The 18,095-nt window shown below is 39.2% G+C and overlaps 1 protein-coding gene and 1 non-coding gene across 2 annotated transcripts in view; both read left to right on the forward strand.

Moving 5' to 3' along the window:
* Nucleotides 1-7,829, forward strand: part of ZNF627 (zinc finger protein 627) — a 31,083-nt gene extending 23,254 nt beyond the window's left edge. Inside the window, 4 exon segments of the mRNA XM_068531630.1 lie at nt 5,473-5,599; nt 6,525-6,585; nt 6,969-7,100; nt 7,102-7,829. Of these exon segments, the coding sequence (XP_068387731.1) occupies nt 5,473-5,599; nt 6,525-6,585; nt 6,969-7,100; nt 7,102-7,792 (1,011 nt within the window). The 3' untranslated portion in view covers nt 7,793-7,829.
* A 6,980-nt stretch (nt 7,830-14,809) lies between these two features.
* TRNAR-CCU (transfer RNA arginine (anticodon CCU)) lies at nt 14,810-14,882 on the forward strand. The gene has a single exon. It is a non-coding gene; the product is annotated as a tRNA-Arg (tRNA).
* Nucleotides 14,883-18,095: the final 3,213 nt, after the last annotated feature.

Consider the following 18,095-nt stretch of genomic DNA (forward strand, 5'->3'; position numbering starts at 1 on the left):
ACTGGGCCCTGGGAAAAGACTCGGTCTGGACACAAAGACAGACCAAGGGTCTTGGGTGTGATCTTGGTGAGTGGACACAAAGACAGACCAAGGGTCTTGGGTGTGATCTTGGTGAGGCAGCTGGAAGCAACCATTGTCCTTGCGCACACAGGACAGCACCCCAGGAATCCCGGGCAGACAGGCCCTGGGAGAGGACTCAGTCTAGCTATGCAGAGACAGCCCAGATAGCCCAGGGTGTGATCCGGCAGGGCAGCAGCAGACATTGTCATGCGTACAGGAACATGCAGCAGCTCATCTCTCGTTGCCCATAACTGGCGATTCCCTATGCATAGGGCAAATGAGAACACCCACATCAAAGTGGGTAGAAGCTGAGGCACAGTCTTACCATAACCAACCCCCCCCCCACATGGCACCCCACCTTCAGGAAGGGACTCAAAACTCCAAGCTTCTCCTTGAGGAGCAAAGAGTTTAGACCCCACACTTGGCACCCCAGCTTTTTTTTTTTTTTCCATTTTCACCAAGAACTTTATTGAACAACGTATTCACCATTTTGTTCCACTACCTTCTGCCATTTTTCAGGCAACTTCATAATTCCATCTTCCCAAAACTTTTTTTTTTTTTTAAACATCTTTATTGGAGTATAATTGCTTTACAATGGTGTGTTAGTTTCTGCTTTATAACAAAGTGAATCAGTTATACATATACATATGTTCCCATATCTCTTCCCTCTTGCGTCTCCCTCCCTCCCACCCTCCCTGTCCCACCCCTCTAGGCGGTCACAAAGCACCGAGCTGATCTCCCTGTGCTATGCGGCTGCTTCCCACTAGCTATCTATTTTACATTTGGTAGTGTATATATGTCCATGCCACTCTCTCACCCTGTCACATCTCACCCCTCCCCCTCCCCATATCCTCAAGTCCATTCTCTAGTAGGTCTGTCTTTATTCCCGTCTTGCCACTAGGTTCTTCATGACCTTTTTTTTTTTTCCCTTAGATTCCATATATATGTGTTAGCATACTGTATTTGGTTTTCTCTTTCTGACTTACTTAACTCTGTATGACAGACTCTAACTCCATCCACCTCACTACAAACACCTCCATTTCATTTCTTTTTATGGCTGAGTAATATTCCATTGTATATATGTGCCACATCTTCTTTATCCATTCATCCAATGATGGACACTTAGGTTGCTTCCATGTCCTGGCTATTGTAAATAGAGCTGCAATGAACATTTTGGTACATGACTCTTTTTGAATTATGGTTTTCTCAGGGTATATGCCCAGTAGTGGGATTGCTGGGTCGTATGGTAGTTCTATTTGTAGTTTTTTAAGGAACCTCCATACTGTTCTCCATAGTGGCTGTACCAATTTACATTCCCACCAACAGTGCAAGAGTGTTCTCTTTTCTCCACACCCTCTCCAGCATTTATTGTTTCTAGATTTTTTGGTGATGGCCGTTCTGGCTGGTGTGAGATGATATCTCATTGTAGTTTTTTTTTTTTTTTAAACATCTTTATTGAAGTATAATTGCTTTACAATGGTGTGTTAGTTTCTACTTTGTAGTTTTGATTTGCATTTCTCTAATGATTAATGATGTTGAGCATTCTTTCATGTGTCTGTTGGCAATCTGTATATCTTCTTTGGAGAAATGTCTATTTAGGTCTTCTGCCCATTTTTGGATTGGGTTGTTTGTTTTTTTTGTTATTGAGCTGCATGAGCTGCTTGTAAATCTTGGAGATTAATCCTTTGTCAGTTGCTTCATTTGCAAATATTTTCTCCCATTCTGAGGGTGGTCTTTTGGTCTTGTTTATGGTTTGCTTTGCTGTGCAAAAGCTTTTAAGTTTCATTATGTCCCATTTGTTTATTTTTGTTTTTATTTCCATTTCTCTAGGAGCTGGGTCAAAAAGGATCTTGCTGTGATTTATGTCATAGAGTGTTCTGCCTATGTTTTCCTCTAAGAGGCACCCCAGCTTTTAAGAGTCACACATGAAGACAAGCCCCCCAAACATCTAGCCTTTCAGGGGTGGGGGGCACAACCACACAGCATGTGGGATCCTAGTTCCCTGATCAGGGATGGAACCCACACCCCCTGCAGTGGAAGGGCAGAATCTTATAACCACTGGACCACCAGGGAAGTCCCAAAACATCTAGCTTTGAAAACCAGTGGGGCTTGTGTCCATGAGACCAACAAGGCTATAGTGAACTGAGAACAGTTCTTAAAGGGTCCTCTTTTCTAATGTTCCACCTGTTTATATCATTTTCAGACATACCTTATTTTATTGCGATTCACTTTATTGCACTTTACAGATAATGCATTTTTTGCAAGTTGAAGGTTGGTTGTAACCCTGTGTGAAGCAAATCTATCGGCACCTTTTTTTCAATAGCATTTGCTCACTTTGTGTGTCTGTCACACTTTGGTAATTCTCACCGTATTTCAAATTTTTGTTACATTTGTTATGGTGGTCTGTGATCAGTAATCTTTGATGTTACTGCCATCACTTGCTGAAGGCTCTGATGATGGTTAGCATTTTTAGCAATGTTGCATTTTTATACATAATGCTAGTGCACACTTAATAGAGTACAGAATGGTATAAATATAACTTTTACATGCACTGGCAAACCAAAAAATTCATGTGATTTGCTTTATTGTGGTAGTCTGGAACTGAACCCTCATTGTCTCCAAGGTATGCCTGTACCTTCTAATGAACTTCTTTTACTGTTTCTTGTAAAACCAGGTGTATTGATGTCAGAGTCCCTCAATTTTTCTCAGAAAGTATTTCTCCGTCACTTTTTTTCCTGAGATGCAGCAGTCCTAGAGATTTTTTTTTATTACAAAGGCTTATCTGCTTTTTTATATTTTTTTATTGAAGTATAATTGATTTATAGTGTGCGTTCATTTCAGGTATACAGCAAAGTTATTCAGTTATTATATATATATTCAGTTATTTATATATATATATTATTTTCCAGATTCTTTTCCCATATAGGTTATTACAAAATATTCTCCCTCACTTTTGAAGAATAATTTTGCTTGACACAAAGTTTTAGGATGGTGTTTTTTTACCTTCTGCACTTTAAATATTTCATTCCACTCTCTTCTTGCTTGCATAGTTGGGGTTTTTTGTTGTTGTTGTTCTTGTTTCTGGGATGTGAATGTTTACAGCAGCTTTATTCATAATCACCAAAACCTGGAAACAACTCAAATATCATTTGGTGAATGAATAAATTATAGTACATCTGTACAATGCAATCCTACTCAGCAATAAAAAGTAATGAACTGTTAATATGTGCAACAACATGGATAAATCTTATATATATATATATATATATATATATATATATATATATATATTGCTAAGTGAAAGAACCCAGATTCCAAAGGATAAATACAGTGTGATTCCAGTTATATTTCTTGATTGCATAGTTTTCGAAAAGAGGTCTGATTTAATTCTTATCCTTGTTTACGTAAAACTAAGGTTTGTTTTTTCCCTCTGGCTTCTTTCAGAATGTTCCCTTTGTCTTTGATTTTTCTCCAGTTGAAAATGATGTGCTTGGCAGTGCAGTTTTTGGTGTTCTTTTTTTTTTTTTTTTTTTTTTATGTTTTGTGTTTTTCTTAGCTTCCTGGATCTGCAGTTTGCTGTCTATCACTAATGTTAGGAAAATCTCAGTGATGATTGCTTCACTTATTTTTTTTGTTCCGTTCTGCTTTTCTATCAGGTATTCTCATTGTGTGTATTTTACACCTGCTATAATTGTCCCAAAGTTCTTAGATGTTGTATTCTTTGTTGTCTTTGCATTAGGCCCTACTGAAACAGTCTCTTTTGAGGATAGGCCTTGTTAAGAATAGCTATTTCAAAATAGCTTCTTTCTGTCTTTCCAATTTTGGAAACAGTGGTTTGCTCTGTGTCTTCAGTTCTTTGCTTTTTTTCTTGTGAGGTTAGGAAGGATGGTTTCCAAGTTCATTATACAAAGAACAAGAAAAGAGAAGTCTCTGACTCCAGTTTTTTATGTTTGACTGCTGACAGCTTTGAAGCCTCATCCCTCCTTCCTCCTCTTGTGACCCACATGTATCCATGATGATAGCAAAGCCTTAGCTTCCTTCCTTTGGCAGTGACAAGAGATTCAATTCATGCCTGCTCCTGCCCTTGTATGTGAACTCTCTCTTCAGTCCACCCACAACCTCAGCTAAAAAATAAGTCCATGTACTTTTCCTTGCACTCTCAAGCCATTTCATGCCTTCTTGAGAGGCCTGCCTTACTCCCCAGAGACCTCAGTTATGGAAGTAATAAACCCTTTTGTACACTATTGGCAGTGTGTGGTGTCATCAACTTACATATTCCTATACTTGGGCCTGGGCTGTTATGCTTCTGTGCACCATATGGGAGCTCAGAAGTGAGAGATGTTGGGAGGATTGCCTCTGGAGTGGCTGGCCAGGAAACTTCCACCTGAAATTAGAGAATGGAGGTTTTACATTCTTTGGAGGAAAGCGCTGTGAATCCTTTATGTATTATATAATCATGGGCAGATTCAGCATCAGACCTTTGTGGAGTGTTGTGAACTCCTGTGCAATATGCAGCTCTTAACCTGTTCCTCAAGGTTATTTAGCAAGGGCTTTGACCAAAAAGAAATGTTTTAGTACTTTATCATTTCATTATATGTGCCTATGTGTGCTAAAAACTAGTGAGAAGCAGCCCTGAGGCTCATTGTGTATAGGGTTTTGTGGAGGTCTAAGTAGTCGTGTCTTTTTAGCATGTCATATCATGCAAAGTTGTCTGAGCCTTAACTTCTGAATAACTAACTAGCTCCATGAATGGGACAGAGAGAGAATGGAGAAACTGAGTCTGCAATAAATTTTACACAAGCTAAAAGTACTACTTCTTTACAAGAATATTTTAATCTAGCCAGTTGCACCTGGCTATTTCTAATCACCTGGAGTAATTCTCAGGCCAGTATGGCAAACTGATCCTTGTCACAAGTCGGATTTCCACAGGCCTCCTGGACTCTCATGTTTGGTGATGAGAATAGAAGAAAAAGCTTCCAGTTCTTCACTGTGTTTTATTCATTAAAAGCTCCTGCAGATTTGACCTCATACATCATGGAGTGTACTGAGTTAAATGGTGTGTAATAACAAAGGAGATGAGTTTTTCTCACAAGAGACTGATGTGTTTAAAATGATATTTGATTCATTTGTGTAGCATTTCTCTCATTTCTCCAAGGTGCTCTAGACCCTGACATCAGAGAGCAGTAACATTTAAAGTGATCACAGTGAAAATGAATAAATAATTTGCATGTGTTCATTATGCTGTTAAATTCATGAAGAAGTAAGGACATAGAGTCAGTTTCTGATGACCAAGACATAAAATAAATGTTTGAAGGTGACAGAATCATATGTAATCTTCCTGTAAATTGAGTATAAATCCCCAGTTCTGTCAGACTCACACATCTTACTGGAAACATATTTGGCCTGTTTTAGGACCCAGTGACCTTTGAGGATGTGGCTGTGAACTTCACCCAGGAGGAGTGGTCTTTACTGAATCCTTTGCAGAAGAAACTTTACAGAGATGTGATGCAGGAAACCTTGAGGAACCTGGCCTCAATAGGTAAGCATGACAACATTCCTTCACTTCTTCAGTTAGAGAACAAGTATTTCTTGCCCATCAACACTGTTCCAAGATGTGGAATATGGAAAAGTAATACAGTAATCCCCCCTTATCTGCAGGGGATACATTCCAAGACCACCAGTGGATGCCTGAAACTGCAGACAGTACTGAATCCTATACATACATACCTATGATAATAAGTTTAATTTAGAAGTTCCATGCACAGTAAGAGATTGATAACAATAACTAAGAATAGAACACGTATAATAGACATGAACTTAACGTGTAAGTGTTAAGTGTCCATAACTTTTGCAGTTTGAGATGAGACAGCAAAACTAAGATCAATTTCTTTTTCCTTCTTCACAATTTCACAATAGAAGATTCATTTTTCCTACAGATCTTAGCAACATCAGTGTATGATTTTTTTCTTCCCTTAAATCAAGAACTTTCATCTTTTCACTGAAAGGAAGCACTTTATAACTTCTCTTTGGCATATCCTAATTACCAACATCACTATTCTTGCACTTTGGGGCCATCATTAATTAAAATAAGGATTACTTGAACACAAGCACTGCAATACCACCACAGTGATCTGAAAACTGAGATGGCTACTAAGTGACTGATGGGCAGGTAGCATATACAGCATGGCTACACTGAACAAAGGGATGATTCACATCCTGGACAGAGCGGGACATTGCAAGATTTCATCGTACTACTCGAAAGGGTGCACAGTGTAAATTAATATTTTCAGACTGCAATTGACCGTAGGTAACTGACACCACAGAAAGTGAAACTGTGGGTAAGGGGGGACTGCTGTACATTGGTAAATAAACTCAGCATGGTCACAGCTCATCGTGGACCTAGAATCTAATATTTTTCTATAATTTCTAATAATTTGCATTATTTTTCTGGGTCTGCATTTTAGGAAAAAAATGGGACAATCATAACATTGAAGATTGGTACAAAACCCAAGGGAGAAAACTAAGGTGAGTCATACACACAGTAGATAGCAGTGTGCCACATGAGAATCCTGGTATGTCACAAACTTTTTAAAATAAGCAAATAAAACAACCCCAGCTTCAAAGTTATCCTTAAATTTTTTTCACCGAAAACATTTACTTAAACGTGATGTAGATGTCCAGTGTTTTTGGAAACAACATTAAGAAACCCAATATATTAACATTACTGTTTTCATAATAGGTATGTCAAGTCCTCTTATAGAGCTTTCAGTATAAATCATCCTCAAAAAATTCAGAAAGGACAAAAAAACCTTCACTTTTGCTATAAAATATAAAAATGTAATTCTAATACCCTACTAATAAATGTGAAATTGTTAAAGAAATCATTAATAATTTCTCATTTTTTACAGAAGTCATATGGTAGAAAAACTCTGTGAAAGCGAAGAAGGTAATCAAGATGGAGAAACTGTCAGCCAGATTCCAAATCCTAATCTGAACCAGAAAACTCTTTCTGGAGTAAAACCATGTGAATGTAATGTGTGTGAAAGTCTTCATGGGTCATTCATTCCTTAATAGGCACATCAGATCTCACAGTGGACACAAACCATATGAGTATCATGAATATGAGGAGAAGCCATATAAATGCAAGGAATGTGGGGAAGCCTTCAGTTACCGCAAATCTGTTCACAGACATGAAAGGACTCACACTGGAGAGCGATCCTATGAATGTAAGGAATGTGGCAAAGCCTTCACATGGCTCACAACCTTTCAAAGACACACGATAACACACACTGGAGAAGGACCCTATAAATGGAAGGAATGTGGGAAAGCCTTTAGTTGTTCCACTTCATTTCAAGCACATGAAAGAACTCACACTGGAGAGAAACCCTTCATATGTAAAAAGTGTGGTAAGTCCCTCAGGTCTCCTCTAGGTTTGCAAATACATGAAAGAAATCACACTGGAGAAAAACCCTATGAATGTAAGCAGTGTGGTAAAGCCCTCAGTTGTCCCAGTTCCTTTCGAAGACATGAAAGGATTCACACTGCAGAGAAACAATACGAATGTAAACAATGTGAGAAAACCTTCAGTTTTCCTCTAGGTTTGTGAATACATGAAATAATTCACACTGGAGAGAAACCCTATGAATGTACAGAATGTGGGAAAACCTTCATTTATCGCACCACCTTTCAAGGACACATAAGAAACCACACTGGAGAGAGACTACAAATGTAAAGAATGTGGGAAAGCCTTCATTTCTCCCTCAAGTGTTCGAACACACATGATAACACGCACTGGAGATGGACCTTGTAAGTGTAAGGAATGTGAGAAAGCAGTTTTCCCAGTTCATTTCAAATACTTCAAAGAACTCACACAGGAGAGAAACCCTACAAATGTTAACAATGTGGCAGAGCCTTCAGTTGTTACACATACTTTCAAACACATGAAAAAACTCACTGGAGAGAAACCTTATGAATGTACAGAATGTGGGAAAGCCTTCATTTATTGCACTACCTTTCAAGGGCACATGAGAATACACACTGGCAAGAAACCCTACAAATGTAGAGAAGGTGGGAAAGCCTTCAGTTGACCCAGTTCCTTTCAAAGGCATGAAAGATCTCATACTTAATAGAAACCTCTTGAATGTAAGCAATGTGGGGAAAACATCAGTTGGCCTTCATTCTTACATGTGAAAATTCCCACTGGAAAGAAACCCTATATGTGTAAGAAATCTGAGAAAGCCTGATACAAATTAATCCATGTATAATGTTCCAGAAAAAAATAACATGAAAGAATAATTTTTAGAGTTATATCGTCTTTATCAGTGCCTCATTCTTAAAGGGGATCTCTCGACTGGATATTTACTACTTACGTTCAAAAATGAACACTGAAGTGAGATAATACTGTAAGTACTCTGTAAGCAATACTACATAATGATTAACGGGTACTGTTTTGCCCTTAAATCAATTAACACTTTTCTCTTTTCATTTTGGAGCTTGTTTGATCCATGGTTGAATTGACATGTATTTCTAATATGCAGGTTGGTTTAATTTTTATGTTTTGATCGTTTTGTGTGGGGCTATTGATAAATGACATTTTGGTATTTGTTGGGATTTTCCTACTGGCCTCCTGTAGTGCCAGGTATTGGATATTCCTTACCCATTATATAGTCCATCCTTCTTATGAGAAAATCTACTCTTGTTTTGGCCAGAAGAGCCTTATTTCATTTTCCTTGCTAGTAAAAGATGGCATAAATTTGTAAATATCATAGTGTATATAGTCTCGTGTGAATTATTTCTATGTTTTGCCCTTTGCTCTTTGTCATTCCTTCTGGCTAGGATTTGAATAATAAAGAATTTGCATTAACACATTATTGACCAGGGGATTTTTGCAGAAACTGACACCTGTGGCCAGTGATTTGTTATGTAAATGAATATTGAAACACCCATGTTTGAGTAAATATCAACAACTTTTTTTGCACTTAATGTATTTATTTGAAACTTTGTACATGTCTTACTAAAGCATTCTAATATTTCTTTATAGTGTGATAGGCAGTATAGCAAGCACCTCTGTGCAGGGGAACAGAACATCTATTACAAACATACCGTGTTTCACCACACTTTCCCCTGGAAAAGCAGACTTTCTGGCGGCATTTTTTTTTTTTTTTTGGTCCTGTGGGTATTATTTCCTCTAGAGTATGTTCGTTTATTTTACCTGATAGTCGACAAGGTGGATCTTTGCAGGGGACTCTTTTAAAAACACCACAAGGAGGACCCGGTGCGGGACTACATTCAGCAGAATGCTCAGTTACCCATTCTCTAGCTACTGCTAACAAAAATTGCTTGTAAGTCATTTTATTCTGTGCATTAAGGCTACAATAAGTTTTAAATGCATTGAATAAACTGCAATTACTCAAATGGAAACCCATTTTCTCATACCATTTTCAAGTTTTCCAGAGGATATTGAAGTTTGCCAGATACCGATCAGATCGATCAACTACTTTCATGTATTTATTATACTCTAATATACAAGTGGGCTTAGTTATCTGATGGCCAGTCCTCCTGTCTTCCTTTCCTGTAGATGCTATGGAGGCGTCATGAATAGTTGTCACCCTGCAGACTAGCCTCTTGTCTTTCCATATAAGAAGAATCACTTCTCCTTTCTGTAAGAATGTCATTTTTCCCCTCTGTAGATTTTTAGATTTCTCCTTTAATTGGTTTGGTAGACCATGATTCTCTCTTATAGTCCCACAAACTCTGGTTTTATTTTTCAACAGTATTTCAGATGTGGACACACTGTTTTATTTTTCAATAGTATTTCAGATGTGGACACACTGTTGTAATAATTGTCTTGGTAAATATGGTGCCATGAACCAAGATAAGGCTGTAGGACTGATAATGTTGTTTCTTGCAGTTTCTTTACTTCACCTGTGTAAATCTCAAGGTTGCATATATACCCAGTTTCACTTTCGCTAACAATCCTGACCAAAATTCCTTATTTTGTAAGTTTTCCAGGATTTGAATCTGAGTTGTCCTCTCCACTTTATCATTCTCTCGTCAAGTGATAGCTCTTGTTTGGGTATACAGATTGATTGAAATTTTGGTAGAAAATAATCCAAAAGAGGTTTAACTTCTGAAATTCTGCAGGAAGTGGAGTTTTCTGAGTTATCATTAAAGTGAAGAAATGTCTATTTGTTCGAACCTTCTTCTCGTCATAATCTTTCAAAAGATAGGTGTTTCAATTAAGGGATCAGTCGACCAATATTCTTTCCAGTGTGACTTTCTTATTTGTCCCATCAAAAGTATTAACCCAAGAAACTTCTTCGTGTCACTACTGGTTACATCAGTCCATTTTAAAGCCTTACCATACTTTTTATATGATTTTTCATTCTGTTGGTGATACAAGTTTGTCTGAGAAGGAACCAACTCAAGAAAGTTGTTACCAAAAATTGTTATTTCACTAACACTTTGTGGGTTATTTGCACCTGGCACACTGTAAAGTCTTCTGATTTTCATGAAATGTTGTCTTCAGTCCACTCTTCTGTAGAAGCAAAGGAGCATTCCCCAGCACTGTGAGTTTCATTTTCATTTCCTGTATCAGAATCAATCACTAAGGTTTTTTGTCTTTTTGTTGGTCTAATATTCACATCGTCTGAATCAGAACTATATTCTGAGACACTAGTATATACGTCACGTGGACAATCAGAGAAAGTATCTGCATAAAATTCACCAAAAAATTCTTCTTCACTCAAAATTGCACGATGCATCATTTTTGAAAATTGTATGGTCATAAACTTGCGTTTATAATAGATACAAGGTTGGAACAAAAACCTAACGGAGCAAAATGTGAATGATAATGACAATCACAAGTCGTATAATGAACCTTGATCAATTTTAAGCTCTAACAACTTTGCACAGTGATGTTAATTGTATCACTCTCTAAAAACGTATTGGTACATCTCTGGTCAATAACATTCAGGTAACAAAAGATGTATTAATACATCTCCTGTCAATAATGTGTTAAGAGGGACTTCCCTGGTGATCCAGTGGCCAAGACTCTGCACTCCCAATGCCAGGGGGCCGGGTTTGATCCCTGGTCAGGGAACTAGATCCCACATGCTGCAACTAAGAGTTCACATGCTACAACTAAAAAAAAAAAAATTCCACATGCTGCAACTAAGACCCAATGCAGCCAAATAAATAAATAACTACTAAAAAAAAATAATTGTTAAGACAGACCTGTCACTGAACAATAAAATGTAGAATTGTAGTTGGCTCTCCTACATTGTTTTGTCACCTGGGTAATGTGACATTTTCTATAATCCATTTCTCTTATGGTTCCATGTGAGAATTCACATGTAGCCTCACTCGCATGAGATTTGGAATTCAGAAGTACAGGAGGCATTAGTCAGATTTCAGCACCGTGCAGGGAGACAGACATGTGTAGGAACTTTGAGGACACTTGTTCTAGCCTGTTGTCCTGATTCCTTACCCTGTCAATCCAGAGTATCCTGGAAACCACAATCAGCTGGTTGACTTCCATTGGAAGACGTGTAGGTTTCTACACATCTTCACAAGTTCCACATCAAAGATCCATCATATTTTGGATTTTCCTGCAAGTTTCCATGAGTCCACCAGGCAACTAATTCTAACTTTCATGGTTTAGAGTATTCTATGATGCTTGGACTTCCATCTTCTCTAGATCATATTCATATAAGGTCTAATTTGTGTAGTAAACACCTAATTCTGGTAATACTGCTAGTGACCATGTGTTCCTGATTCCACTATGACAGCTATGGTTGCACAGTCCAAAAGAACCACATTGGAGTTTGTTCCTCTGCTGCACTGTTCAGTGACTGCCCTGGCCCCGTCCCTCCAAGTGAGAATTGGCACCTTCCTCATATCAGGCAGATTGTGGGTGCTTCCCGTTGCTCACAGCTGTACACAGTTCCTCAGTACATTTTCAATTATGTTTCATTGTGATTACAAACAATACATTTTTGTTGAACAAAATCTTCTGTTGTTTCTTAGAAATATTTTCATTAACTGTTTTCATACAATTTGCATACTAATAAATGTGTTTTTCATTTCCTGAACACGTATATTAAAATATTCTGTTGTGACTACGGATTTTCAGGTGAATTTTGTAATTTGGTCAAGTTAATTGCTACACATTCTCATTCAATAATCCCTTGTGTATACATGTTCGGGTATTTCTTTCCTTGGGTAAATTTTATTTTTATTTCTACATAGTTATGATTTTTGTCTTGAAACGAATTTCTCATTTGTTTCTTCAGCGTCATGTGGCCAGAACCCACTGGGATCACACCAGCAGTCAACAAGAGTGGTGTCATAAATTGTAGTACTCAGAATGACCACAAACCCTAAATGACTGGATTTATCAGTAAGAGGTGCTCAAAAGGATTTACGATTTGGGCTTTTGCTGGGTGATTTGATTACTCTTCAGGGAAGCAAGATGTTTCTGGATGTACTGGATGCTGCAAGAAGGTGAACTTAATTCTATCATAGGTGATCATAATCAATGTTTTCTAGAAGACAAAAACAGTGTAGTGAAGCTAAACCTAATTCACAGGAAGCTCCACAGTCAGTCATATTATTAAGAAGAGCAGAATCGTGGTCATTTTTATGATTTGGAATTGTCTCATCATTTTTAGTGATATGGTTACAAAATACCCTTATTTTTGTCTTGATCCATTTGTGATCACTGAACAGCTTTGTCTGATGATGGAAGTGTTTGACATTTTTCTCTTCAACATGATAAAAGAACACAAGGCGGGCTTCCCTGGTGGCGCAGTGGTTGAGAATCTGCCTGCCAATGCAGGGGACACAGGTTCGAGCCCTGGTCTGGGAAGATCCCACATGCCGCGGAGCAGCTAGGCCCGTGAGCCACAACTACTGAGCCTGCGCGTCTGGAGCCTGTGCTCCGCAACAAGAGAGGCCGCGATAGTGAGAGGCCCGCGCATCGCGATGAAGAGTGGCCCCCGCTTGCCACAACTAGAGAAAGCCCTCGCACAGAAACGAAGACCCAACACAGCCAAAAAAATAAATAATAAACAAATAATAAATAAAAATTAAAAAAAAAAAAAAAAGAACACAAGGCCAGCATCCAGTCCCCTGGTGTTGCTTTTTGCCTTTCCTACCCGTTATCTAAACACTCTTATACTTCCTGTGGTATACTGGATGGATAGTGTTTACCATAAAGTACCTCAGTGAAAATATATAAATTCACTTCTCAGTAAAGTATACGATACCTTTTAATATCTCCTTTATAACTCAGCTGAGACCTATATGTTCAGGTAAATTGTGAGAGAACACAAACCTAGCAAGAGAGAGAGACAGGATCACTGTTCCAGTTAAGCATTCCTTGCTCAGAGGGACTATACTCTTGATGCTGTTTCAACATGCCTGGCACTAGATTCAACACATACCCAGTTTAGCACAAATAAGGCACTCTAGGATTTGGATATAGAGGCATGAAACAAGTTCTTACAGTCCTCGTGCTCATATTTTTGTGGGAAAAGGGAGATGATAGTTAACAAATGATAAAGCTTTGGTTTATAAGATGGAAATGAGAGCTTTGAAGGAAAGTAAATAATGACATGTCAGATAATAGAGAGGCTGGGAGTGTGTGTATATCTTTCTTACGAGGGTAGGAGCCTCAAGTGAGTGAGGATGTCATTACTGATCACTTGCATTTCTATTAACTTACAGGAACTCCTTGGGTGTGGAAGTAAATAGAGGGCAGCAGTGTAGAAAGTCCTGCTTTCTTTGATTAACAGTAAAGATTCCCCATAAAGGTAAAGATATAGATATGGTTCATCTTCATTTTTGCAGTTTCCTGTATACAACATGTGATCATGAGTTTGGACATAGGTTTCTGGGACTTGAGACTTTCCTTTGATCTGGCCACAGATATTTGTGGCATCTTTTTGTTTAACATCCTTTAAGAAACTATTCACTATTTCAAGTTTTATATTTGGCATTTTCATTTTGCTTGTAATACTGACTGACACAGTATATACTCTGTTAAACCCTGGAGTTCCCCCCAGTCTGAGAAAAGGTTATGTTCATCTGCACTGTTCTAGCCCATCCTGAGTTTATACTGTGAGTAGAGTGATATTTATGTAAGTCTACTGTGATTTCCTGGTGGAAACAACAAAAAGAGCTATGGATGTTTAGAAGGCAATTATCCAAGGAATAACTGAGGTGAGCTACAGAGAGAGGGTATCATTTTGAGTAATATCCTAATTTAATGTGAAAGGAGATAGTGGAAATTTTTAATGCCTTTCTATAAGAGAATTAGTTGAAAGCTTTTTTTTTTTTCAGTGACCCACAAAGCCTCGTATCCCATCTTACTGTTCACAGGTATCATTTCTATATGCTTAGACTTCAAGCACATATTCTAGAGTAGGAGGATACAAAAGTAACAGCTCTGAGTTTTATTAAAGAGCAAAGGAAAGCCAAATTCTGTCCATTTTTAGTGCTGACTTGCATTTTCTTAGCCCTGTAAAGATTGTCATTTCATAATTATTAGTCTCCCTTTTGACGTCCCTGCAAATCGTTCCTTCCATCATTCCTAACATCTTAACGAGAAGGTTAACCATGGTAGAAGAGGTTATTACCCAAACGTACAGAGCTCACAGTAATGGAATCTCAGTTTGGAAAGCCTAATGTATGCCACCAACTTAACACTTGTCAAAATTTTAAACTCAGAAGAACGCTGCAAGGGACTTCCCTGGTGGTCCAGTGGCTAAGACTCTGCGCTCCTAATGCAAGGGGCCCAGGTTCAATCCCTGGTCAGGGAACTAGGTCCCACGTGCCACAACTAAAGATCCTGCATGATGCAACTGAAGAGCCCATATGCTGCAACTAAGACCTGACATAGCCAAATAAATAAATTTTTTAAAAAAGAAGAATAACCCTGCAAGAAATTACTCACTATGAAAGAAAATATGGCATCAAATTTCACAGATGACTCAAGTGGCAATATGTTCTATTTATGTTACATTCTGGAAAGACATACATAGGGACCTAAAACATCAGTCAGTGGTGAAGGGGTTTGGTAGAAAGGGGCATCACAAAAATGTTCTTTTGGGGTGATGGAGTATAACCCATCTTTTGGTGGTAGCGTTACTGTACATTTGTGAAAATTCACAACTACACTTAAAATATGGTATATGCACGTATTTAAAATAATTAACAAAAAACAATGCTTTCAAATGCTAGGAAAATGTTAATCTTTGCTGAATCTTGATTTTTACATGTGCAACAGTTATTTCCACCACCTTTTGCTACTACTTACAAAGAATTGAAGGACCAGGAGGAAGGACTCAGTCCTCAACAGGCCTCTCTTGAAATCTCATCTTAATTTAGAAAACACCCTCTAGGGCTGCACTGGCCCTCATCTCATAACAGGAGTGGAGTAAGAGGGTTCCCAGATCTTTTGAGTTTAAGTTAGGTTCCATGGTCAGATCTTTGGAAGGACTATGGTTCTGAAACATAAAGGTGTATCCCACAGTCTCCCCAAGTGGAATCTGCCTGGGAACATCCTAATTCATGATCATCAGCATCATATCTTTTCCAGGGTCATCTTAAGGCCATTTCCAGCTCTACATTTCCCAGCTCAAGCCTACTCTGTACCTCCTACTGGCAAATATCTTTAGAAATCCACACCTGCCCCACTCTGGAAAATTTCTCTGTGGCAACACCAGGGGGCTGTGAGCTGAGATGGTGGAAGAAACAGTGGTCAAACCCATGTCATGGGTACAGACCTCTCAGCTGCAACAATCCCAGGTGTCCCATAATTATCATCTCTACTTGCTTACTTACAAAATACTTAAACATCTGCAGACTTTGAACAGGAAAACAAAAGGATCTAGACTCTGACCAAATAACAGGCACTACGTTAGCGTTGCCCTCCCCACACTCCTACACCACAAAGGCCCTAGCAGCCACCCCTCATGCCTCTCAAGTCTCTAAACCACCCAAGATGGCCATAAACCAGGACATTCTGGTGTAAGAAACTATTCTCAGCCTAGTGCTAAACACAGAACAGCCACTGTTGGTAATGGACACAGTCTGGAAATGGAGGATCTCAGAGGCCCTGAGCTGATGATTCAGTGTAGCCAGCTTTCCATTTTGTCTTGGTTCGTGAAGCCAGGATCCCTCAGGCTTTTTTCACCACAGAGGCTTCCTCATTGAAAAGACAATGGTACCTACAGGATAAAGCCAAAAATGGGACCTCTGGCACATCTCAACTACAGGAGGAAGTGTGTTCCCTTCTGAGTAATGCAGTTGTTCTGGAGGAGGTCACCCCTTTTCTAGACTCATTGGCCATTTGAAGAGTCGCTTAGGATCACATGAAGGACCATGAGAGTTCATATACTTTATAGACCATGTGCTATCACCACACCTGATGGAGTCCACTGGAGAGAACGGCAGGTCCTGCCCCCGATCAAACAAGATATCCCTGATAAAAACTGCACCCAAGCATCCGCTCAAATTCCAGCAAGCACGCTAGCACTACAGGATGCCCTGGCCAATAGTCAAACTCATCTGCACATTTTCACAGATCCTTTGACCGTTGCCAATGATCTTGCTATCCAGTCCCACCAATAGTGACAAGAACTTATCTAACTCCTTATCACCGCTCTGGAATAAAGAACTCTGGGAATGTCTTGCTTCACAGTTACCCAATCAAGTTCACTCCTAACTCTGCACATATGAAACCTCTCAGACCTGATGGTATTAATCTTGGCCCTGTGTGAAACCGTTGAGAGACCTCTACCCTAAAGCTCTAGGCAGAATGCAAGGGACTTCCCTCCTCTGCCATGGCTAACTTACTAACTGCCAAGTTTACCTGATAAGGAAAAAAATGCCCCTAGTAGTGTAATCAATGGACATAATTTCCAGGCTGAGGAAGGGGTCCCTACAGCTGATGGAAAATAGACTTAATAGGACCCTTCATCCAATCAGCAGGACTACTTGCTATGCTCTGACCATGGTATATACTTATATTCCTCACTTATCCTATTAGACACACCACTGATGAAGCCAAAATGGAAGGACTCACCAAGACACTGATGTGACCTACTCGTTTCTCAAAAACAAACAAACAAACAAACAAAAAAACCTCAAGACACTGGGCTCTAGAAAAAGGCATTCGGCGGCACTTTTACTTCTTATGATCCCAGGATACAGCCCTCATAGAAGCTAGAATGGCTTCTTTAGACAAACCGTGTTAACTTCTAAATGAGTCTCTTCCTGCTGTTTGAGGCATTAGTTAGACCCTCCCACCCCCCACCCCCCCCACCTCGGTATATGAGCCCATTACTTTGTTCTGATCCTCAGGCTTAGTGACACCTTATAAACAGAGGCCTTTCTGCACGAGACATTTCTGTCAAATGGTCATTCTCAACAATCCTTTTGTTTACTGTAAGAGTTTCCAGTAGCAAACACTCATATCCCACCACCGGACCTTCCTCCTAACACCACCTATACTCTGTACCCTGGATGTCAATATTTTATTTGGGGCATCCTCCTTCATAACACGCTGTGGCCCTTCCCAACACAAAGGTGCTGTTTTCCTACCAATTTCACTCACTGTCCTGAGAGTCACTGGCATTGCCCAGGGTACACACGATGCCATTCAACAAACTCACATCACTGATCCCAGTCAAGAAATGTCTGAAACATTCTAAACACATGCAGCAGGCAACTAACATTTTAGAGGCTTTCCATGAAGGGGAACCTCCCTGGCAGCCATGGTGGCTGACTTGTTGGCTTTAGACATTTATTGGCCACCCAGGGATAGTTCTGTTCCCTTAAAGGATTGCTTGCTGCCTGTGGGTAAACAACATGGCAAGGGGCCACCAAGAACTCAACACATGAGAAAACAAGTGAAAATAACGAATAACATTACCAAGGTAATTGAATTGAGTTCTGGAACCCCACTGACATATTTTCCTGGATTTCTCCAACATCTTAGGATGACTGGAATTGGAATGCTTTTTTCAAGA

This window comes from Eschrichtius robustus, chromosome 2 (assembly GCF_028021215.1).
Source record: "Eschrichtius robustus isolate mEscRob2 chromosome 2, mEscRob2.pri, whole genome shotgun sequence".
NCBI lineage: Eukaryota > Metazoa > Chordata > Mammalia > Artiodactyla > Eschrichtiidae > Eschrichtius > Eschrichtius robustus.